The sequence below is a fragment of the Malurus melanocephalus genome, unplaced genomic scaffold, assembly GCF_030028575.1.
Source record: "Malurus melanocephalus ecotype Western Australia unplaced genomic scaffold, MMel_1.1 scaffold_413, whole genome shotgun sequence".
Lineage (NCBI taxonomy): Eukaryota > Metazoa > Chordata > Aves > Passeriformes > Maluridae > Malurus > Malurus melanocephalus.
The window spans coordinates 378,209-403,600 of NW_026623645.1; the positions used below are offsets into that span (position 1 = coordinate 378,209).

Below are 25,392 nucleotides of genomic sequence, written 5' to 3' on the forward strand. Positions count from 1 at the left end.
GCAATTACATATATCTCTTGGTAGTCATGAGTTTATATTTGCTGAAGTTTTTTATCTCTGTTAAATAGTTTTGTTTCAAATTATTTACAGTTTTAAAAGGCATTTTTGCACTAGCATTTACCATGTCAAACTAACTGTAAACACGATTTATATGGAAGGAGTTTATTTACTGCTTTTTCTGTCTGTACAACTACTATGGTAGTAAACTTTGAGGATTTTTCTGAGCTCATGTTGTGGTAAAGCTAGATATTTTATTACAAGTCCAGCGGTAATTTAGAGTCTTTGCTATAAAAACAGGAAGCTGTAAAAATTAAAAAAATAAATTTACAGTTGAGCAAGAGGTGTTATGACAGATTTTCCAGAGGAGCTCTTTTAGATGCAAGTCCAGTGTCTGATTTGAGATGTGGAGTGACTTTCTACTCAGTCTTTTCATCACAGTTCACAGACACTCATTATTCTCTCTCTCGCTCACTCCTGCTCCCTTGAGCCACCTGTTTACAGAGCCACTCTTCTGCCAGGGRTTGCAATTTGTCTTAGGAAGGCTCATTATCGGTACTAACCTCGGTGTTCTGAGGTGAGGATTTGTGTAGCAAGCACCAGAGAGGGGACCTACATATGGTGTCTGTAATTTCATTGTAGTAAAGTGCAGAGTTGGCTGTCTGTAAGCAAAACTTCTCTCTGGTGAACAGAAGAAAAAAAAATCAGAGCTATGAATTTACCCAGTGCAATGAATTTACCTATTGACTTCTTCAAGGAGTTGGATGCCTTCCATWTGACCATGACAGAACTGCAGTCAAGATCTTTGTGTCTGAAAGTAAATGTTCCTCTACAAAGGATTACTTTAGTTCCTCCATGGTATGCAAAGGACTGGGAATTCATAATAAAAAGCCAAGCATTTGAGGAGCCTTGGGTTGTTTAGAATGATGCTTTTGTTGTTGTTTTGGCAGAGAGAGAGAATTCAGAAAAGTGAACAGAGATCAGAAACTGAAGTAAATCTTCGCCCAGACAAACTTTTGTTGTTTTCTAACTCCTACTCAGTAATATTATGATGTATCTAATGAGATTAAAATATGAGAAAGGGTTATTAAAATKATTCACAGTACTCTCACATAGCTTGGAAGAGTCTTTTGTAGGCTTTTCATCTTAAAAGTTAGGCGATCAGGTAATATGGATTAGCTGAGAGATTTGTCTGATGAATTATATTTGCAGTATATATCCATGAACCATAGAGACAAAATATTGAACTGTTGAAATATCCTATTTTTTAGTCCTTGGGCTTTGAGTTTTATTTATTCAATACTTAATGGAATTAAGGAGTATTTTTGTCATGGCCTTTATGATGCCCTGTTGTAGCTGAACTAAATCAGAATGAGAACCATGATTCTGACAGCTGCTGCAGGAGGTTYGCTTTCTGCTGCAGTCTGTTAGGCTGCAAATCCCACATCATGGTCCTCCTAGCACCAGGTTTAGTTGAGTGAAATTATGTGGCCAGAGGATCTTTGATAGCCTTGTCTCCTAAGATGCTGCTTATGTGGTTTAACTGGTGAGTGCAGTATCTTTGATTATGCATGATATTAGCTGGGTCATGGAAGTTGTATGCCTTATTCATGAATAGGAGAGTAAAGAATTGTTACCAAGTGACAGAATGGAAGATGTTGGAGAGCACCTGGTCCAATCCATCTATTCAAAGCAGAATCAGCTGGAACAGATTACTCAGGACCACTGGAAGAGTGTGGCTCTATCTTTACTCCTCCCAGCAGATACTTAAGAACAGTGATAAGATCCACCCTAAGCCTTCTCCAGGCTAAACAACTCCARCTCACTSAGCTGCTCCCTGTATTGAAGATGTTCCAGTCCTMATGAMTAATCTTTATGGATCATCAGTGGAATTGCTGCAGTCCTTATCTTTCTCACACTAGGGAGCCTGGAGTGGCATCCATAATTCCAGATGTGGCCTTGGAAGCACTGAGCAGTGTGGAAGGATCACTTCCCTAGACCCACTCTCAAGAATGAATTAATTCGTAAAGTAATCTTTGCAAAACTCCTCATCACTGTTAGCAAACAATTATTCTTATTTATGGGATGTGCATTATTTATGCAGACATGTAAATTAAATATTTACAATTCTTCACTTCTTGTCTGTTTCCCAGACAAACATTGTTAACCCTTTTTTACCCATTTTGAACAGCTGTACATTTTTTTTGGCTTTGTGACTAAGTTTCGGATTCTTGCATGTTTTCTGCACAGCTTGGTTAGTTAGCCTCTGTCATTGAATGTCTGCTGTAAGCAAGAGTTAATAAGGAAAAAGTTGCAGGATTCTGAGTATTTATGTTTAAGAAAGCAGTTTTTAGCATAAGGAGTGGTTTGGTTTATTTATCTCTTGGGAAATATACTTTTGCTTTTCATGGACTAGGAGAAAACTTGTGTAATGTCTTTCCTCATTCTTGGTAAAAAGAAAAATCACAAAGAGGGTCTGAGGATGCTGTCCATTTGGRAATGTTTCTAGAACTGAATGTGCTTTGTGAAATTTTGAAGTCAGAATTTATGTAGTCRGATTTGAACCACCAAAATAAGTGTTTCAAGTACATAGGCAGTAACAGTTACAAAAATAGCTGAAGGTTGTACTAAACATGTAAAAGTTTAAGAAGACTTTTAGGAGCCTAGCTTTAAAAGTCCACTTTGCAAACAAAAATGTATCTCTTGGTTTTCAAAAGTTGTAACTGTGCATATGTAACAAAAATTTTCACTATCAGGAATCAGTAAAATTGTGAAATGCTTCTGTTTCCAGGTGTGTTATTGGAATTGGATGGTGTGGTTTCGAAGGAAGACTAAATAACTTTAGTTATTAAAATATCATTAAAAATATCATAAGGAAACTGCAAACTTCATTTTGCATAAGTGGGCACTTGTTCATTGAACCATGTGGTGAAAGTGTTCTTAATTGTGACAGAAAAAGCAAAAGCTTTTTCTGATGTAGCCATGCAAAGAGAGTTGCTTTATGAAATAACCTTCGTCTCATCCAGTTTTTATTGTATTTTTATTTGAAGTTGCTAAATTTTTTCTCCCACCCCTTGAAAATAAGTGTTATTTTCCAACAGAATTGGAGTTCAGAAGTAGAGGTGCCTGCTCTCTTCTGCCACCGTGGTGCTACATGTTTCCTTTTGATCTCCTACTTACTAGAAACTCTCTCCTTCTTTTGTCCCAGTATTTTTTCAGTGGAAAAAAAAGGAAATGGTAGACTTGAAGCTCAGGAATTTGCCATGAGAAATGCTGGATACCCTCTAAGATGCATAACCCCTGTGTTTGTAATCACTGCAGTGCTGCATATGATGCTGTCCTTGACAGAAACGTGGCCATTAAGAAGCTCAGCAGACCATTTCAGAACCAAACTCATGCCAAGAGAGCTTACAGGGAGCTGGTCCTCATGAAGTGTGTGAATCATAAAAATGTAAGTTTTCAGYAGGAGAAATGGTACGTGCATTGCTTTGTTAGGATGAAAATTGTTTTATTKGGTTCCTTTTTAAAATGAGAGAAATTAGAAGTAAATTGTGCTCAAGGGCTACACTCTGGTACTATATGCCCACAGGAGAGTCTGAGGGTATTCATTCTATGCTGCAGCAAGAGTTATTCCAGGTCTATATGTTAATTTTAACAGTTATTTGTTAGAACAATCTCCCTGACACTGTATAAACTTGCTCTTTTTTTAGTGAAATACATAGGATTGCCACATTGCATTGTCAAGGGATGTCCCACGGATTTAATTTTCYTTCAATTCCCTGATTTCCTGCTGCCATATCTGTGTGCCACTTCATTTTCATTGGAACGAATTTTTCAGTTTGCAGTGTGTACTCTTCCCTGAGATCTTGCAATGATTCTTTCTCCTTATGCAAAATGTAAATGARCTTAAAAAATGTGATGTAAGATGATATTTTACACTTGCTCTTAATCACAAATTCCCACAGAAAGGGGAAGGACTGATCCTAAAATGGCAAATGGCAGGACTTGGTACTACAGTGTCCTCTGCCTCACCTCTGAGCAGTGATTTATCCTTACATTCCCACTGTGTTGATCAGAACTGTTCCTGTCTCTTCCCTGTTGGCTTGATGGAAGCTATGTTCAGCCAGACCAGTGCATGGGGACTTGAAAATGCAGAGATGAGCAAGGAGTTCTCCCTGTACGCAGGAGAATGATGCATTCTCACTGTAGTGTTTCAGTGGATTGGAAAGAGCAGAGGGCAGAAGGAGCAACACTAATTTTAAACACATAATTTTAAACCTGCTGCATGACAGCTGCTAACAGCATCATATTGCAGGTAAGATCCAGTCAGAGTATATGGAGTAGGGAGTTGAACCATTTCTGTTAAAAAACCTAAAGAGCTGATGGAAGTGAGAAGGGACACATTCAGATGTTGCCTTTATGGCAGCAGTGCTGATTTCATCTACCTCTGTTACCCCTGCACGGAGGAAAAGCATGGGAAATCCAGATCTGTGAGGTCATGTTGTTCCCTCTCTTCTGTTCAACACATTCTTACCAGTGTCTTTCAACAGCCCAGCCCACTTAAACAAACAAAAATGCCAACAAGTGAAAGGAAAAAAGGAGTTGCAGTATGCAAGATGTCTTTGYTCAGGGTGTCTCTTCTTTTACTGAAAAGTGGTACCTCTCGTGATGGAATTTGTGCCAGCCAGCATGTGTGTGTATTTGCCCTCAAAGGAATTGAGGCCATGTCAGAGAGAATGTAGGACTACTGTTTAATAGGATGGTCCTTGATTATTTGTCCCCTCAGATTAGCATTCCTCATAAATAAGAAAATTCTGGCTGTAGCACAAGGACTGCTTTGCTTGATTGAGCTGAAGTTGATGTTTTGACCTCCAACTTCAAAATTGAGAGGAGTGTCTCACCCTTAGCACTTGGACTTGTCACGGGTTATCCTTCTTCCAGACCGTTTCAAGTGTRCCTACAAGAAATCTGTGGGATTTATTTTGAATGTTGTCAATTTTGTACTGATTCATAACAAGTGTTAATATAAATTGAGCAGTGAAAAAACAGTTTGTCCTTTAATACACTTCAAAATGGGTTCAACTGATTATGTATATCGCTTCTCTTTATTCTTTTGTCTTACTTTGCCTTTCAGATTATCAGTTTATTAAATGTCTTCACACCACAGAAATCTCTGGAGGAGTTCCAGGATGTGTAAGTAACACGGGCGGTAATTAAGCTGAAGCYTTAGGGATCTGTGGGGCTTTATGGTGTACCTTGAATGCAGTAACTCAGCAAAATACAAAGGTTATAATCCTTTCTAAAAAAGATCATGTGAGTCTAGTGGGTAGAAAAATATTCTGAATTCCCATATTGGGAGCTCTTGACAATTGAAGGTGAAAACTATCAGGTTTCATATTTGTTGTGATCTGACCTTTGACTGAGTAAAGATATTTGCCTGGGGAACAAAGGGTAGGTGTCAAAGACAACCAGCATCTCTGTTTGAACCTTGCCTTATTGCACAACCACTACTGTGCCTACTACAAACCTGATGTGAATGAAATTTTAAGCATTCTGTGTTTTATGTGGTTGTTCTCATTTTATCTTCCTGTCTCTCCCGTTTTCTGTATGTGTTGCATGGAAACGTGTTTCTTTTCTGTAGTCTGATACTAGTAGAAACCAATTAGTTGTAAAAAGAATTTTGTGAAGTCATGCAATCTGAGGAGGATTTTTGGAGGCATTTTGTGTGGGAATGCATATTTTACCYTTTCAGACACCTCTGTTTATCTCAGATTCCTACGTGTACTGTGGTAGCCATCCTTGCRATAGTCGAAGGCTGAGCAGTTACATAATTTTCTGTTTGTGGGTCTTTTGGGTTTTGCATATTTCAGTGTTGTCCTACCTGATTGTCCATGTAGGGTTTAGTCTCTGTCATGGGGAATGCATGAAAGAAAGGGCAAATAATCCACCAGTTTGCCTGGGATGCTAAAAGAATGGTGTCTCTGCAGTGAGATACAAACGTCACCATGGTGCTGTTGTTAGTGGGCCCAGTCTCCAGCTGTGTTAYTCCTAGTCATCAGGAATAAAGTGAATTTTGAAGCAAGAAAATGCATCATTACGTATTTGAAATGATGCTGTGATTTGTCTTTGACACAGAAAATAACCCTGTGACTTTACTTTTCCATTCAGCTACCTGGTAATGGAGTTAATGGATGCCAATCTGTGCCAGGTCATTCAGATGGAGCTAGACCATGAGCGAATGTCTTACCTACTTTACCAAATGCTCTGTGGAATCAAGCATCTTCACTCCGCAGGAATTATTCACAGGGTAAGGGCCCTTTGGTTTAAAACTTAAGGTGGYAAATGAAATTATCATGAACATTTCAAATACCATTCGACCCTCTTGTGTGCTGTACATCAAACCCCTGTCTCCCAGTACAGTGAATATAAATGTTAAAGCCACAGTCAGAGGTCAGGGGACATAGAATTGGCATTTGCCATAATTTACATATGCTGAGATAAATTGAAAGACTACTGAGTCCATATTGAATGCATCCTCTCATTTTGCTTTTCCACATCAGCACYGTGCCTGGTAAGGATGTGGTACGTGGCTGTGGCTGAGTGACAGYTGATAGCAGAAGGAATCAGTTTGTATCACTGTCAGCACAACAGAATTCTCAATGGATTGAAAATACCCTGAGTTAACTTCTTTATCAAAAAGTTCTTTTACTAATTTGGGATTTCTACATGAAGAAAAAAATCAAAATATGTTTCCCTAAAGAAAAGAAAGGCTCATAAAATTGGTTATAAAGTGAATGTTGCTCTACAAAGATTTCCTTTCTTGACATGTCATGTTTAGCAAATGGTGATAGATTTGGCTTTCAGGTTTCAGCAAACCCAGCAAAGAATGAGTTGAATTCTTATAAATGAAGCATTAAGGTATCTCCACAGTTATAGTTGGAATGTCTCCATCAGGGTCACAGAATTAAAAGAAAATAATCTAATCAAATCTGTACTCTGATACTAATCCTAGTTTCTTGATCTGCTAAATGCAATTAATTGAAAGCCAGCAGGCTCTGGCTATCTGGGTAAAGCCCCACAGTATGGTAGACCAACTTCCAGAACAGTTTTTTTAGACAAATGATAGCAAGGTTTTGCTGTATARTTGTAAGTATTTCTGTAATAAAAGGGTCAGAAGAGTGAAAGAGTATTTGAAGGGTGACCTAAGGTATCTGGTATCTATAAATCCAGCTGTGCCTGGCTTTGTAAAGGACAGTCACATGTGTCTTTTCATTATCTTTTGCAGGATTTAAAACCAAGTAATATTGTAGTAAAATCTGACTGCACGTTGAAGATTCTGGATTTTGGACTGGCCAGGACTGCAGGCACTAGCTTCATGATGACCCCMTACGTGGTGACACGTTACTACAGAGCACCGGAGGTCATCCTGGGAATGGGCTACAAGGAGAAYGGTAGGGCTGCAGCCACTTTGCACGGTGTGACCTCAAGGGCAAGGTCTGCTTCCACCACTGTAAGGGAGACTTGAAGGAGGGAGAGGAAACATAATGGGGAATGACATCTTGAATTAGAGCAGTTCCTCATTGTTGTGAGCTGCAGCTACTGTGTGTATTTGGGAATTTATCCTTGTGGGGTTGCAGAATAATATGAAACTTGTTCTTAGTTATGGTTGAAGTTAACAACTACAGTTAGGTCATTTTGACCAGAATATCTTTGTCTTCTGTGGCTGTGAAACAATGCGGGAATTGCTGAACGAGTGATGTCTGGATCKCTGAATTGTTTGAGGAAACAAGAAGTACAAGCTGAAATAGCAAGTCCTAGCCCTTCCAGAATTTCTCTAAATCCAGAGCTAGATCTGAATTTCAGGAAYTAATTCCTCTTCATAACAGATTTAACAAAGTCCCAGGTTTTGCTGACAGATTCCATGTCCCCAAGATCTAGCTACCAATTTCGCAGTTTGATTTTTTTTTTTTTAATGGAAGGTGGGGGTGCTTGCTATAGACAAGTGGGTAAAGAAGAGCTCAAACTTTGCAGAAGATGAAGGGAAAACTTTTTAAATTGTTCTCATTTTGTAACAAAACTGAGAATTGCATCTGAGTGCCAGGTAGACCAGGCAGGAAAGGAGAGAATATCCTGTGACTCAGATTCTGCTGTCAAAGAAACCACTTRTCTTTTTGACAAGACTTTTTGATGGCAAATACGGCAAAAGTCAAGACCAGGAAATTATTAAAAAGTGTCCTACTTAATTTGTATTGAGGAGGTTAKCTAACTTGCAGGAAAACTTTTACTAATAGCCAACTGCATACTGTAAAGGGCAGTGAAAYGGATTTTGGGAGCCAATTCCATTACTTCAGCACTACTAAAAGCATAATCACACAGCCTCTTCTGAAATGAGCAAGTTCCTGTATGAATTATTTGCAATGTTTATGAATTTAAGGTATAAATTTTAATACAAAAGTCTAAAAAGTGTAGAATTATTAAGCAGAGTCTAAGCATAGATAATAATTTCTGAAAAAAAGGAGTAATATTCCTTCAAGTATTTTGTTTCAATTTTTTGCTGAGTGCCATTAGAAATTTGAGCTAGCATGCTTTAGATAGCTCCTTAGTCAATATCCAGAATTCCTTCTCTTGTCAARTGAATTCTTTTGTTGATTTTTTTCCCCCTCTACACATTTAGTAGATGATTACCATTATTATTGTTGTTATAGTCCATGAAAGAACAGAGAACGTTTGCTTTTTGCATGATTAAAACTGCACCAAGAAAAGGTCAGACACACTTTTGTGATAAAGTACACAGCTGGGAAGGTTCTAATGTTTGCCACATCCAAAGGTCCTGATCAAATGCCCACTGAAGTTAACATAGAAACTTCCTTTGACTTTCCTGGGCAATGAATCTGGCTTAAGATGAATGATCTTGTCTTACTTGGACCTAGCAAAATAAAGAGAGGAAGGAAACAAAATATTTGCAAGTGAAGGTCAGCAGTTGGAGGAGCCTCTCTGCTTGGAGGCWCTGATCCAGCTCCAAGGAAGTCAACAGAAAGGGTTGTTCTTTGYTTCCCTGCTCTGGCCTATGCTGCCACATTACTGAAACTCCCGTATTTTTTTTTTCCCACTGACTATGTAAACTGCCTGTACAAAGACTGTTCACTGCTTTCATTTTCTTTCTGCACTTGGTTGGCTAAAGATGCATAATTATCACCAGTTTGCTGCACTTCTATGGAAGGTCCCAAAACTGTCACTATGAAGAAAACTCTGCCACTGCCTCAGGCATGCTTTTGCTGTCCCATGCCCCTGATACCTGTACCCTCCTTTTCCCAATTGGAACATTTCACCTTTATTTTGTTTTTCCAAGAAATGAGTTGTTTGTTTGTTTCTTTGGGTTTGTTTTGGATTATTTTTGAAGGTTAAGAAAGGGGAAGAAAAGGAGGTGAAATCTGGTTGTGTAGGTCAAACATGCCCAGAAAATGAGGATTTCAAGCTCAGAAACAACACAGACTTTTAGAGGATTGTAAAGCAGTTTTTTCCTCTTCACATGGAGTACAGGGTTGGTTGTTTTTTTCTTTTTTTTTTTTCTGTGTGTACTGTGTCACTATCTATCCAGCCTTTTTTCTTGTAAGACTTATAGGTAAAAAAACTATCCAAGTCAAGCAGATAAAATAACTATGCATATTGCATCTAAAACCTGAAGGCAGAATTGAGAATAGGAAATGCTCTTAGTCTTGTTGACCCTGTGGACAAGCTTTCATTTTAGCATTTCTGTTTTGTACCTACACAGTACAAAACAGAGTCCACTCAGATCACGCTCTCCAGGTGTGTAGGTATAGACAGATAGACATAGATAGGTACCTATAGATAGGCCATAGGTACAGATCCTGAAAGAGGAGTTTTAAATAACCCTTAAGGGTGCWGTTTATGGCCTTTACTTGTGGGAGCAGTTCCATTTAGAGCCTCTTGTCAACTGCAGAGAGACTCAGTGCTGCAGGACAAAGCTTAGAAACTCAGCAAGTAGGATTTATTCCAGATTATCATTATCTGGTCGGATGTTTTTTTTTCTGAAAAAAAAAATAAAAATAAAGGGAGTTGTTTTTTAACCATGAATTCAGTGTATACCATGTGTCTGTGCAGTTGTTACTTACTCTTTACTTGCTAGCTCTGGACCTTTACCCAAAATGTTGATTTTATACTTTTTCCACTGTTGTTACTAACTGCTGTTGRGCCGACTGACACAGCTTTTATTTATTTAGCTACGTATTTTAGCTTTTGTTGAGACACGAAAAAGAAACCCAACAAAACCACAAAACAAACTGTACTGTTCTGATCAACCTGCTCTTTTTCCCCTCCTTTAGGAGTGAAATGTCGTAGTTAACTTTGCTTTTTTTTCCTCCTTCTTCACTTCCCTGTCTCTGCTGTTCTAGTGGATATATGGTCTGTGGGATGCATTATGGGAGAAATGGTTCGCCACAAAATCCTCTTTCCAGGAAGGGACTGTATCCTTGTGCCATTTGCTGCAGCTTCACCTATTATTTGTTCCTCTCCTCCACCCCATCCCTTTTACCATAAAATGACTATACCAGGACTGTAAAGATAGAAGCAAAAAGTTGAATCCCAGAGGTATGGCTAAATGAAAATAGCACACCATTGATATGCACAAAATTGAAAATGAAAAACAGATGCACAGAATTATTTCAGTCAATTTAGTTACTTTAAAAACTGTAATCTTTCCATTTTAAATAGTATTTATGTCATGCAAATAAGCAATATAGAAAACAAGCATTATGATGGCAAATTGGATAGCTTTATTTATTATTCTTCAAAGGAAAAATAAGAAAAAAAGAAAAGAGTTCTAACTTGGCCCATCTCATTCCTGTAAATCTGTTTTTCTGATTTTATGTTTTGGAAATATTGACTTCATAACATTTGTGGTGACATCATAATCTTTTGCTTGCTAATGCATCATGGTTTTGGATTCATCTTGATGCTGTATGGGCTCTGTGTTGAGTCTATACAACATTTTTTTTTCTTTAAAACAAAATGAAGAATTTGACTCACCCAGTTTAAGGCAACCGTTTTATCTGCTGTGGTTTCCAAATTGGCCTGAAATCAGATTCTATTGATTTAAAAATGGACTTCCCTTTACTTGCATGAGGTCTGTGTCGTCAACTAAACTGTATTTCCCTCCCCATCTTGTTCTTCTTGTCTTGGGTGATATTATTTTTACCCCTTCCAAGGTGGTGAAAGCAATATTAGAAAATGAAAACAAAAGAGGAGGTGTCTGCTTARCCTCCTGTTTATCACAGGCTGAGCCAGGCAACCTGCCCATGATGGTTTGGAAATRTAAGTAGTGTGCATTTTGCCCATCAGAATAAAACGAGGCAACGTAACATGCCTTCACTTTCAGAAACAAAAAGGCACATTATTTTCAGCCAGTTGGCAGAAAGGCACCACAAAAATCTGGCATCAGCAGCCACTGGCAKTTGGTGTGAAGAAAACCCAGCTTTCACAGACATGTGGCCATGGAAGCAATTATTTTTTTGCTGACTCTTGAGTAATTCCTGTCACGTTTGTCAGAGTTGGGTCCTGCCTGTCCTGTTTTCACAGCTCTGTCAACTTCCTCTGAAAGCTGAGTTCTGCTTGGTGGCCCAGTGAAGATGCAGTTTCAGTTCAGTAGCAGGGAGATGGAGGGACAGCGGGYACCTCCTGTTTGCTGAGGGGGAGGCAGCAGCCCTGTACTGAGTTCCAGTCTTAAAGCAAGAGAGACAGGAAAGTTATTGGATGCAAAATATGGCAAGGAAGTAAAAACAGTGATTTTATTTTTTTTTTGTATTAGTGGGTAGCTTTCAGATGTCACTCTAAAGGTGCTGAGCTGCCTCTGCAGCATGAGGAACAGGGTGCACACCCTCTGTTGTAACCTAAGTGCAGAGCAGCTCCCAGCATTGCCAAAACCTGTCATTCAGTGCGATTGTTATGCTGTGTTTCAGTGGCAACACCACCTCAGAAACACCATCATAACTCTTCCTCCAAAAAATACACTCTTCTCCTCTTAAAAAAAAAAAAATAAGAAAAACTAAATTGTCTGTAATACACTTGAGGTTCAGCTGTAAAAAYTGAGGATATTTCCATTTAATCTTTTCAGAGAAATAAACAACTAGAATTCATACAAAGAATGGTTTCCGGGTAAAAGCATAGTAGTGTGGTTAATGGGTTGCTCTCCTTTTCCAACAACAAATTAAGAGATAGGTTCTTCTGCCCATGTCTAGAAAAAAAAAATTAATCTATGTAATTTAAACAATGTAGCTTTTAAAAGAATCATTCAAACATGAGATTTACTTTGTTTCTGTCTGGCTGTGAAAACAGTATCTTATGACAGCATTGTATTCAGGGAGAGCTGTAAAATRTTTTTAAAATACCTTTTAACATTTCAGTATCAGTTTAAAATAACAACTGAATTTTTGAACAAATGCAGCAAACGTTGTGTAAATTGTGGGATAGTCCTACTTTTTAAATCATTGGAAATCCCATATCCTGAAATAGAATGTATGTGAGTCAGGTCACAATTATTGTCATGCTTTAATAGTCAGTTAATTCAGGTGAGTGGAAAGTTAAAAAAAAAATTAAAAAAGAAACAAGAAAAAAAGGAAAAAAAATTAAGGGAAAAGAAAAAAAAAAAAATCTGTACATTCATTTCCAAGTGAGTACTCATTTGTTGACCAGTTTGACCCCATGGATGAGTTGTGTTGGAAAGACTGGTTTGTGTATGGGTTCATCTGATTTTCCATCCCTACCATCTGCAAATCTAGTTTCCCTCCCAGGTGCAGGAAGAGCTGAAGAAGGATTTGTGCAGCTGCAGGTAAACTTCACAGAAGGACATTACATAATTCCCTTGGGCTACTTAAGGCTTTCCAGCAGAGAGTTTTCTAGCTGAAAGAGGCAAGTCTGTATAGAAATGAAAAAAATCACTTTAATCATTCAGAAGACTGTCTACTGCATGCATTTTGTATCAATATAAGCATACTCATTTCTAGTCTGGAGTAGGAACATTTGTATATGGCACAGTATACATCAAAGGAAAAATTCAATGCTGCTGCCAAGTTTTATGGAAAGAAAATATTTTAAAAGGTAATTTCACCTAAACCATCCCACTGAATTACCACTGCACTCAGGTGCTGCTGACTTGAAATTTCATTTTTAAAGTCTTCATGAAAATTAAAACATGGGGGAGATTAATTTCAAAACATCTCATCTATGTAMATAAGAAACTCTCTCTAAGTTGCTCTCCAATGTCCTGGAGAGTACCAGGTAGGAATTGCCTGGTAGGTACCTTCGATCCTTGTTGTTCAGYTAAAGCAGACATTTAAAAATATTGTCAGGGGACTTTCTTGTCAGAAATCAGACCCTCTTGAGAAGAAATTCACCTTTCAATCCATTCCCAGGTATATTTTTAGACCAAAATAGTCCTGGCAAGTTCCCATAAGCTTTTAGARTCCACTTCTGAGTTTCTTGTTCGGTGTTTCTTTGATGTTTATTCCACTTTTGTAAAGAAAGAATGTGAGCAACTAAAAACTTCCTGAACTCTTGGATGCCATTGGAAATATGGTAGAGAACCCTGGGCTTCCCCCAAAGCTTGTTCAGCTCTCGGTAATAACATCTTCAAAATCTCATAAGATTTCAATTTAAGGATTGGAAATGAATTTCTGGTTTTTTATCTGAAGAGAAGGGAAAGCTTAAAATGAATGCTTTCAGGTGAGACGGATTTACTAAGCTCTGAGCTGCCAAGGCCATGGTGATGTCCCTACAGGCACATGTGACTTAGTGGGGAAAATAAAGCAATCAGAGCATTTATTTTCAGTACTGAAAAGGAGGAGGCATGTAGAGGATGGTACTAGAGCAAGTTCATGTGTAAGTCCTTCAACAGATCAAAGAGTAAACAGTGATTTAGCCATAGAAATATATTGTGGTATCAGCCAAATGTCCTAAGTTTGGCTAGGCCTGAATTTCCATGGTGAATATGGAGAACAGAATTCCTACTGCAAATAGCTTAAAGTCTAAGACAGTCAAAAGAGAAAACACCATGAAAGCAGCAAGAGAGAAAAGTTTCCACTTTCTTCTATGTAATTATGGACATCCAAAAGGAATTGTGAAGAAAATTCAGCATTAACAGATGCAGTTAATGTTTTCTGTGACCTGGTTTTCAAAAATTCCCTTGCCCACCAGCTGTCTTGGAGAGTGGTGGGATGAAGAGACGCTCTCTGACATCTGACAGAGAGCATTCTATTGCTTTAGGAAAAAAAAATTGCATCAAGAAATCTTTTAGGAAAAGGTGCAGCCTTTCCACTGCTCATTAGTAGAATTTAACTTTGCATTTGATCTGCATTGATCAGTGAGTGTAATTTTAGTGGTTTGAGGGCATATTTTCTTAAATTATAGTATAATAAAACTTCTGCACTTTGTTAAGTGCAGTCTGTTGTTTTTCTTGTTCCGGATAGTATTTCCTAAAGTCTTCTTTTGTGTTAAAAACCAAACAAAAAAACAAAAACAAAAAAGTCAAAACCAGCAGCAAGCATTAGGATTATTTAAGATTCTATTCAGCTTGACTGGCCTGGCTTTCCAGGAAGGATCAGCTGGTTCATGTTAGCCTGATGCTTAAGTGTGTGTTAGCTATTGATGGCTAAGTTTGGATTTTGTTGACCTGGGTTATTCTTCCCTGTGTATTTGGTTTTGGACTCACGATTTTTCTTAAAGGTTGCTCAGACAAAGATGAAGTCTGTTTCAAAGARACCTCGGAGTAGATGTGAGAATGATTTGGCTGTTGCCATTCTTCTTGTTTCTTAATTCAGCTATGCCTACTCCAACAGTTTAGAGTGTAATTTGCACTTAGCATAGAACCYCCATGCTGTCTGTCATCTGTGTGGCTCTTGGAGGGGATCCCAGGTGCTACAGTGAAGATGATCCTTTGCTTGTTTCCCATCACTCACCTTAAAGATTTTCAACACTCACTGCTGCCTTGTATGAATTTCAAGCCAGGCAAGTTTTAGTCACCTTTTCTGGCACCTGTGAAAATTGGATTGTCTCAAATATTTTGATTTTTTTTTCTGTGGCATTAGTCAGCTTTTTCTTGATGGTAGCTGTACTAATTTGAGCTGAGATAGTCTGGAACTGTTGAGCAGAGAATTTAGAACTTGTGGACAAAATAGATAGTACTGAATTGCTTTTTGTCAAGAGCATGTAGGTATTTTGATGGGGTCAAAGTAAAGAACTGGAACATATTCAAAATTACATGAAGCTGAGTCAACAGAGGTTTAGGCTGTATATCAGCAAAAGGTTTTTCACCCAAAGGGTGGTTGGACACTGGAACAGGCTCCCCAGCGAAGTGATCGCAGCACCAAACCTGACAGAGCTCAGGGAGCATTTGGACAATGCTCTCAGGCACGTGATTTGATTCCTGGGGTGGGCTGAGTTGGACTTGCTGATCCTGATGGGTCCCTTCCAACTCAGCATATTCTGTGATTCTATTGTRCAATTCCTGTTCCAGCTATGAAAACATACAAGTGTGCTCAAATGATCTGCTAATCTGTTTGTATTGTAGCAAGAGACATTACCTGTGGTTTTCCTGCTGGAGGAGGTAACACAAGTGTMCTTGAATATGCTTTGAGACCTGGGAAGAGATACTTCAAAGTCAAAATGTAATATAAGCTAAAAAAAAAAAGGATCTGAAGCTAGGAAATGCAGGATCTGCAAAACAGGTTTGAAATGCTAAGGTCTGATAGATGCAGGGAAGTTTGTTTCACATTCCTTGGCAAGATTCTCTGCAGGTCTCTCTTACTGTGAAGGTTTTTTATATGGTTATATTCACAAGMAAATGGGAGAAAGGGAAGGGCATGAGTCATCCCTTGTGCCTCCGCTCAATCTTGAGCTTGCTGCTCAGGATTCCCTTGGCCTTTTCAGTCATTTAACAGTAATTTTTTAGCTCTTGTTTGGCATTGCAACCTAAGAGCCAACCTTCAAGGGAGAGCACAGGTYTGGATTTGATCCCTACTTCCTTCTGCCTTYTTCCAGGTCGGCCAGGYTCTAGCACTGTGRTGGGTTGACCCTGGCTGGATCACCCATGTTGAACCAAGGGCAAAACAGACTCAACWTCAGGAAATTAGTTGAGTTTATCACCATTCAAAATCAGGGTTGGTTAATCAGAAGTAAACCAAATCTTTAAAGTACCTTCCCTACATTTCTCCCTACTTCCCCAGCTCAACTTTATTCAAATTAGAAAGACCTTCTCTGGGAATCTTAATGGATTGAGCTGATAGTGTGCAGAGCGAACCCTTGTTAAAACATGTTGAAATTCATATATATATGAAATACATGCACGAAGGGAAGGGTTTTGATATCTCAGCAAGGTCTCAGCAAGCAGGCTGGAATGTCACAAAACTGAGAGTTTGCCATGACTGAGCCAGAATTGAGGGTAATAAGGGTTTGGTGGTTTGGGGAGGGTTTTAATCCTTTTCAAGTTTTTGAGTAATCTCTACAATGGTCATTGTGAGTGCCACACATCACAGACTTCCCTTAGCACTGGCAGCTCTGAAGCCTTTGTAGCTGCAGTATCTGGAGCATGTAAAAAAAAAGCTTTGCCAGTGTATTACAATGAATTACCATGTATTTTTATAAACCATGTCCTTTTAAACAGAGATGGAGGTAAAGAAAGGACTTGCCCAGCAAGGTGTCTGTCCATTTTAGGAGAATTGGGAGAGAGAACCTCACTGTTATGACAGGCATACTCAGCTGCCTTGACATTTTACGAGAGTTTGCACCTTAGCCAGTGGCAAGCAGTGTTGTGTGCTAAATATTTTGGCCTACAGTTACACAAATAAAATCAGGTATCATTATTTATTTCATTAACATGTCTATCATAATCTTCTTCAGTCAGTTTTGAGGACATGAATATCTCTTTTCAGCTTGCAGAGGGGTGATTTCCACATCACTAAAACAGGAGCTGTTACAAATGTGAATGTTTGGTATTCTCACTAGTGCTCTGGGCAGAAAATGTGAACTAACCCATGAGGCTGGAAGAGATAGCAAAGCTCATTTAGCTGTGCCCTCATCTCTGGTCCCCAGAGTTTCCTGTGGCTTGCATTTATGAATTTTAATTTGAATGTCACAATTTTCACTGAATGACAGCTGGATCTTACTGAGTGCAAGACTGAAGAGCCGCCTCGGTGGGAGTTTAAGAAGGACAGTTACTGATTCTCCCCATGGGCTCCCTCTCATTGTGTTTTGTGAAGTCCCTAAAAACCCACAGTTTTGTGGGAGGAGAAAGTTGAGTTACCAGGGAGGTGTCTACGGAAGGCTGATGTGGGCTGATGAAGGAATCCTTCTGCATCTCTGCTGGAGGGAATCTGAAATATGGAAGGATGAGCAAGCACTCATTTGGGTCAGGAAGTACCTGTGTGGGGAATCAGAACCAGGAGGTGGCCCTAAGAAGTAGATTTGCTGTATGATTAAAATGTTTTCTTTGTTCAGGAAGACACTTGCATGTGGTTTCTGGTGAGCATTAATCCAATTTGAGTATGCCAGGGTGGCAGGTGGTGTCCTTGGCCAGTTTACTCGGACTCTTAAGTGTACACATTCAAGAATGTGTTCCAGAGCAGCTGGGTGCAATAATCTGGTTTGTAGAGATTCTGAACACTTAAAAAAATCCCCTACTYTTAGTAATCCAGGACCTGGATATTCCAGTGGAGAGTGGGTTTCTCATCAAGGGCTATCAAAATCTTAACACTTCCACTTCAGAGAGTCTTAAAAAGTTGTAGGTTGAAATCCTTAACACTGTTTCATGTAATCTTTGAACATCAAGGCAAATCGTTGCTAAACTGAAGTTTCACCCAGAGCCGTCCAGAGGTCTGTCACTAGAAGTTGCCCTTGATTAAAGCTTAGGRATGTTCCTTGTGTTGATGTAGCATTACCAGTCTTTGTGAATATCTTGCATTTGAAAAAAAAAGTCTCATGCAGGTGTACATTTTCAATGCTTTGGAGCTGAGAGCAGATGCTTAGAGATTGTGGTATGCTTGTTTTTTTCTGATGCTTGTACAAGCAAAATTAATTGGACTACGACATCTGGATTTATGTTGGACTGAAGAAAGCAGAGGATCAAGACACAGATCTCTGTACTGCAGTTSTTTCTGGAGCTTTGCACCAGTCTTGGTGCCTGCCTTAGCTGGGGCTTCTGACAGCTGCTGCTGTATATGCTGAAATTCTTAGGCTCCAGCTAGCTACTTCTAAACCTGCAGCCATATCCTGGTTCCACTTTGATTTATTTCTAATTGCCTCAGGAGGCGAAAAGGAGGCAGCAGTAAAGAAGGCTCTTGGAATGCTGCTTATATTTATCTTTGCTCCTTCTGATTTGGAAATTTTCAAGGAGCTTCCTTCCCAAAACCTCAAGAGTAGAGAGAAGTAATCTTCCCTGATTTTACAGTTTGCAATTTAGGAAGTCACTGGTTGAACTTGTGTGTGTGCCCCCTGGAGCATAGCATAGCRCAGTGGTGTCAGGAGGCAGCCTCCAAAAATGAAAAGGAATTAATAACAGACGAACAAACAACTGCTTGCTCTATCTTTTCCTGATATTTTGCATGCCATTTAGCTTGTGATGAAAGCAGCAATAATTTGCATCTCTAGGTCTGCTTATTGCTTCCAAACAAGTAGCCTTTTCTTTAGTTCTTTGTGTTTTGTTTATTGATTTATTTATTGTGTGTGAAGCTTTTCATATGCTAAATAAAGCAACAAGGGAACCTTAGACCTAGGCATGTTAAGATTTCCACAGATAGGACATTTGCCTTCAAAGTTAAATGCRCTTTAAAATGTTGCTCAATGTGAAATTGCAAGAGTAAATTTAACCAAGCAGCATGGTGCTTTCATATTTTTCCCCAGTTTCTGGCCCTGAGACACCAGTYTGTCCCTGTGCTTGCTTTCATGCCCTATGACTTTTCATAGAGCAAGGACAGCGCAAGTAATGTGGTTACATGGAATCAGTGTGGGAGAAAATGCCACCTTAATCCTGTGCTGGATATAAGGAGTCTGATTTTCATCTTGTGTAAATTGTGGTGAGCTTTGTTTGACCCAGCTGAACTGCTCTTCCCTCTGTGAGGTAAACAGGCCCCCAGTTCTCTGTGAATTTCAGTGCAGAAGGTACAGCTTAGTGCTTCTGTGTCTCAACTGGCCTGTTTAGAAATCACAATTTCCTATCATGGCAAATGGAAATCTTATGAGATTCTCAAGATCYGTGTGATGGACTGCTGGCTTCACTGATATTTGATGGAAGTGAGCCAACAGCCCCYAAAGCAAGCATTGTTGGAGTTGAATGAGCTCAAAAATGCTATTCATAACCCTGAGTAAGCGGTGGATACGTCTTCACAAGGACCCAAGTTCCTTTTGTGGCTTCTGGCAGTTCAGCTTGTGAAAATATGCATGGATCTCTGGTAGCTGGAATGATAAAGGAATAGCAATTTGCATATCCTTATTGAATACAGAGACCAGCATTCATTTACAAGACAAAGCATCATAAAYCTAGGTAATGAATACAAATGAAAACTCGAAAAAGACAAAATTAATTGGTAAATTTTAATTACAAAGTTGTGTTACGACACAGTAGCCAGCCGCGGGTCTCTCTTGGGTTTCTGTATTTAATAGCGTTGTCTTTCATCCACACTGGGGTAAAGGAAACTGTTGGAGTCGATTTTTCTCAGACCTGCTCTGTTGTCATGAAACTGTGTGCTCAGGCAGAAAAGCACCCGCCGAGAGCAAGAGGCAGGTCTGTGTCTGCAGGCACTGTGCAATAGCATGATTGGATAAGTCTTCTCATTTATTTGTTGTTCTGTTCCTGTTTTCTTGTTTACCTTCATTTCATTTTTGTTTTCAGTTGACATGTGGTCAGTAGGGTGCATCATGGGAGAAATGATTAAAGGTGCTGTGTTGTTTCCTGGCACTGATCGTATCCTTCCTAGCAGCCATTCTGGCCCCAGTRGGTGCTTCCAGCCCTTTCCCTTCCTGCCCCTTCCCACTAGACTAGTGCTGACATACCTCTGTACTGCACCTAAAGAGCTGGGTTMAGCCCCACTGCAAAATCCCTGCAAACCAGAATGTCCACAATCCATTACTGCCTCTCAGCAAAAGCCTTAGGAAACCGCAGTAAGTACAGCATAAGGAGATGGAAAACAACATCCTACACAGTTCATCAGAGCCATTTTCTGCAGCCAGTGACCACAGTTTTGTTGTTATGAATGTCTCTATTAATTTGGTTGTGTGTGGGAGGGGTGTGTTTCATAAATGAGAGGGTTTTTTGAAGGTTGTAGCAGGGTAGGCACAAGTCACTGCTTACCTCAGGATGAGATGTAAGAGGTTCTGTGTTTCACATGCATTTCTGCATCTCTGATTGACTCAGACCTGACTCATAGAAATGCTTGTTTGTTATAGACTCATRGAATTGCTTATTTGCTTTGTTTGGTTGCTCTTCAATTGGTATTAAAGTACAAAAGTAGGAAAYGGCCTCAGTTTGGGCACAACTTCTCAAGACTAAAATTATCACTTGGTAGTAGTTTAGTGACTCAGAAGTTTGGAAGTTTCTTGAGAAACTGTTGTAATGGACTCGGGTCTGTCATCTTTTATTGAAGTACATGGAGCTATTATGAGTRCATGAGATGAGTACATAAGCTAATATGAGTATTATGGGAAAGCAGAATGTATTTTTGRCATCAACAAGGAGTGATTTATAGATAAGCCCCTCAGAGGACAAGCAGGYTAGGAATATGTATGTTTTCCTTAGAGACCGTTCTGCACTCAGGGCTGAGGCAGCCATATTTCTTATTTTGTTTCATGCTTTGATATGCACTTTAGTATTTATCAACTTGTGGAATGCTTCCTTGTGTACAACAGCAACTTAGTTCAGTGCATGCTTGGTCTAACTCCAGTCATTTACTACCCACAGGATGACCAATATGATAAATGGACATGATCTGTGTACACATTTCCTTTCTATTTTAAATTCTGTACTTAGATGACAGACATTTCCAGGCATTATTGATTTTTATGTGACTTTCTCTGAATATGTGTGCACATACACTTGTGTGTGTGTGTGTGTGTGTGTGTGTCTGTGTGTGTATACACATACTTACCAGTTCACTTCAGCACTTCACTTCTGACCTCATTTGCATTTTAAAGGGTTCAATATTTTGATCAGAATGTGGAAAAAGTATCATGTGAAGAGCATTAAAGAAATGAAAGTAGGTAATTATATCATTAATATTTTCACAGCCTTGTCTAGTAAATTTCTAATCTGTATTTTGTCCAAAATGCTGGGTGAGCATACCCATACTGAAATGAGCAATACATTTTCCTTGTGTTTTTGTGTTATCTGGAGCACATATTCTCTGCTTATGTGAAAGTAAACCTTTTGTTTCTGTGTGTTAATGGCAATCATTAGCACCTCTTTGTGCTCCAGATTTGCTGTTTCCTGTGAATGTGAGTGAAGCATTGTAGTGTAGGGGTGAGCATCCCTCAGTGTTGTAGTCAGAACTGGTTTAATGTTCATAGACTTACATTTTATAATCCAGCATTTAAAGATATCCCCCAAATAAGCCCAAAAAGAATTGAATRTGTCTTAAATAGCACTTCAAAATCTGGTTTCTTTGACACAGCTGCGCACTTGTTAAAAAGAACTTGTGCAAAGCCTCTATAATTAAACCATTGTGTGCTGTCTATTATTGCAATAACTCCATAGAAATTGTCATTACCAGCTGCCGATTTGTTTGGGATTGGCCTCTAATTGAGTTCATGTTCTCCATTTTTATTTATAATACGTTGCTAAACTTGCTCTGTGTTTTCTGTACCRCTCTGCTTTTCTTCTGCCATTCCATGAGTTCTGCAGACAGAGAACAATGCCATTGCCTTCCTTCAGGCAAAAGATCCTCAAAGCCACCTCTTCTCCCAATCCATCCCCCACACCCTTCCCTGCTGCTGAGCAGCCACTAGCAGGGACTCAGCACTTCTGGCTCCTCTGCCCATCTGCAGCTGAAAACCAGGCAGGAAGCTGCAAGCTCCCACCCAGCCTGCTGCGATTCATGACCTTGTGCCATCTTCTGCTTAAACCTGCACAGAAAATGCTTAGCATTGCTGTAAAAAAGATTATTTCTCTAGACGAGTGATGGAGTTGGGCAGCTGGATAATTCCATCAGCRGGGACTATAAGCCCTCAGAGCTCGAGGGCAGCATACTTACGGATGTATTTAAGTACAGGAGCAAGAGTAATTAAACATCCGYTTCTTTAAAAAAGTTTCCTCTTCGACGTAAAATGGGTTAAGCCTGGCAGTGTACCAGAATCTGCTATCAGCAATTTTTTCTTAACAGGCAGTGCTTCATTTCACATCCACACTGTGATTTGAAGAGTATTTAATACTAATTTGTGTCAATTTTTATGCATAAATAACCATGAAAAGCAGTTTTGAAGCTGAAGGATTGAATATTCATGAGAAATGCACTGTCAATCATATATTTGACTGCAGAATTTACTATTTGCCATTTTCCAGTGCTTAAGAAGAGTAGGTCATTCGATATTGTTACTCTTTACACAACTAAACAGTCAATTCAGCTAACTTAAAAAATTCCAGGAGCAAAACTCATCAGCAGAAAAGCAGAAAATGCTTCTGATAAGTGCAGAGCAGGGTGTTTAGCTATGCTGCAGCTCTGTTCCACTCCTGTAATCCATCTGAATTCACGGAAATCMCTGGGGTGAAGCTGAGAACAGAACCCACCTCTATTCTCCTTTAAAATCCCAGTTGCAAAGAGTGATTTGCAGGGTCCAAAATTCTCATGGTCTTTACTGATCCTTGAAATTTTACTGTTTCTCTACCATTTTTGGTRTATGCATGTGATGCAGTTAATTATGTGCTAAATCTTTTTCCTTTTTACTTTTTTTAAAAAATTTCCTATGAAACTTCATTTCAATGTTGACAGCAGTAGTTCTGCTTTCAAAAACCCAATTAGCATGAAGCTTGCACGTAATTGTGCCTCGAGCAAGGAGAAAATGGTGACATGGTGTGTTGTGTTGCCTCAGGAGCAATGTGACAAGCTGGCTGTACCTGTGAGCTTGACTCTTGTTCCACGTGTTCTCCTCAAGATTTTATGAGGGAGACTCTCTTCTCATTGCTGCATAAACGATCTGGAGGAGTGAAGAAGTTGCCTTAGTCCTGTGGTGAGCTGTCAAAGTGCATTATTTTTAAAAAGCATTTTTTTTAACTGCTGCAGACATTTTGGGCAAAGAAGGATGATTGTTCCTTTAAATCCTGTGGTTGGGAAGGCTTAGGGAAACAAATATATATTCAGTAGAGAGATGTGGTGGCAGCTGCTCTTAGGATCGTCTGCACAAGCTTTCACAGTCTTATTCTGCCTTGTACATCTGCAATCCTGTCATGCATGTTGCAGGGACTGGGGTWCAAGAGCATTGCTRTCTYTTGTGTTCTCTGGAAAGTGTCCCTWAAGATGTGCCGGCTCTGTTCTGCTCCCTTGTCCCTGAGGGCATTTTCCCAGGGGRTCCTATTGCCTAACTCCTTGAACAACTAGAATTTTGCTTTCCAAAAATTCAGGGTCCTGATTTCACTCTTCACTTGACCCATATCTCCCAGGACTGCAAACCCCAGCAGTGCATGATCACTRCAGTCCAGGCTGCCTTCAATGGACTTTAGTGGTGTCTTGTCACTTGTCTCTTGTCACTGCTGGGTTAACAGCTGGACTCAATGATCCTAAAGGTCTTTTCCAACCTGTACAGTTCTATGATTCCAGGAAATTTCTCCCAGAAGTTGCCAGGCATCCATCTTACCAGAACTCTTGGAATCTCCAGCCAGTGCCAGGTGCAGCAGCAGATGTGTTTGTAGAGGAAGTTCTCCMGCCAGATTTGATGAGCTTATACTTGGGCTGATCTGCTGAAAAAATGCTGGGCAGAGCTTCAAAGCCATATTGTGGAACTCAGGAGATAAACAGGGCTTTTTGTGCTCAGGAAGGACAGCTGAATTTCAGAAGACAGCCGAGCTCACTAAAGATTCTCACACAGTTAAAACCTACTCCCTCAGACCTTGTGTTGARACTCAGTGCTCAGAAATTGAAGAATATGACCAGTGTGAGGGGAAGAAAATAGATTRAAATACTGTAAGCCATTAGTACCTTGGAAGGACTTTTCTGTTTAAAGCCACACTCCTGGCCATTTCATTTCAACAAAAAGGAAACAATGTTTTTCAAGTCTCATATTCTGAAACAGTAGTTTCAGTTTTTGGTAGATTCTTCAGGCACAGAGTTAATCTAATTGCAAACTTTGCAGCAAATTCGTCTGAGTTGCTGGTGAAATGCAGAGCAGAAAAATTTGGGTAGTTTCTGAAAATACTTTTCAATGTACATATTTTGCYTAATAACTTGGTCTAGGTTCCATAAACAAATGCTGCTGTATTGAGTCAGAATGCTCTGCAAAGTCCAGCAGTATCTGTGCACAAGTCATTATAACACTGGCTATAATAATTGTTTTTTTTTTTAAGAAGAGATGGGTTTGTGCTTTCTGGGATTAGTAGCAAAATAATTTTTGCAGGCATCGGAGAAGATTTCAGCAATTGCTGTAAGGCTTTCTGTGCTTTATGCAGAAGATGCAATGAMWGGTCTGACAACATAAAAGAACAGGTTATTGGAAACTATTCCAGCAAACCTTCTAAGAACTAATTTTTCTGATACCTTTTCTTTGTCAGGACATCTGAATTGATGGAAAAAGACACAGAGACTGCAGAAATTTTGCACAGAAGTCTACTGTGRTCTTAGCTGTACAGATTTAATGGTTACAACAGTAAGTTAAACAGCRTTTTGTGATTTTCAGGGTATTATTGGCAGTTAGAAATTATAAACTCCTTAGGAAAAGCAGCTTTGTGTATTTGCACAATAAATTAATTCTTCTTTAAATCMGAGATGAAAATTATACTCTGTTTGAAAAGTAATTTTTTGGTGTGGCTTTTCTGTGAGYGTCCATGCTCAATGAGCAGTGGTTCCATGGAAACAGTGATCTTTGTGGAGAAACCAYTAAAAAAATGAGCACCCAGCTGGTGGTTTTGCCCAGCAGTATTAAATGGATGAAAGACTTTTCAGTACAGCAATGTAACTCTGTTAGAAATGTTTGTACTAAACACAAATTGYTTGAACTTTGGCAGTGTACTRACAGCTTATAATTTTATCTTTGAAAACCTGCCCTCTCTATGTAAATGTAAGGAAAATGAGGACACTCACGCTTATCCAATAATGCAACTCATTTCATGCATTTTTACAACTGGTCTCTTGAATATTTATTGTATTTTCTCGTGGAATTTTTCTATTTTAGCATTTATTTAGTCTTTTAACT

General features: G+C 39.2%; 1 protein-coding gene across 4 annotated transcripts in view; it reads left to right on the forward strand.

Moving 5' to 3' along the window:
* The window catches only part of MAPK10 (mitogen-activated protein kinase 10), a 75,746-nt gene that overhangs the window by 23,536 nt on the left and 26,818 nt on the right, over positions 1 to 25,392 (forward strand). For 3 of the 4 annotated variants that reach the window (XM_057379628.1, XM_057379632.1, XM_057379630.1), the window contains exons 3-7: positions 3,319 to 3,448; positions 5,132 to 5,190; positions 6,166 to 6,304; positions 7,283 to 7,448; positions 10,410 to 10,481. In XM_057379628.1, coding sequence (XP_057235611.1) covers positions 3,319 to 3,448; positions 5,132 to 5,190; positions 6,166 to 6,304; positions 7,283 to 7,448; positions 10,410 to 10,481 — 566 coding nt within the window. Of the gene's footprint in view, positions 1 to 3,318; positions 3,449 to 5,131; positions 5,191 to 6,165; positions 6,305 to 7,282; positions 7,449 to 10,409; positions 10,482 to 19,891; positions 19,964 to 25,392 lie in introns of all 4 variants that reach the window. The other variant, XM_057379629.1, reaches the window with a different exon arrangement.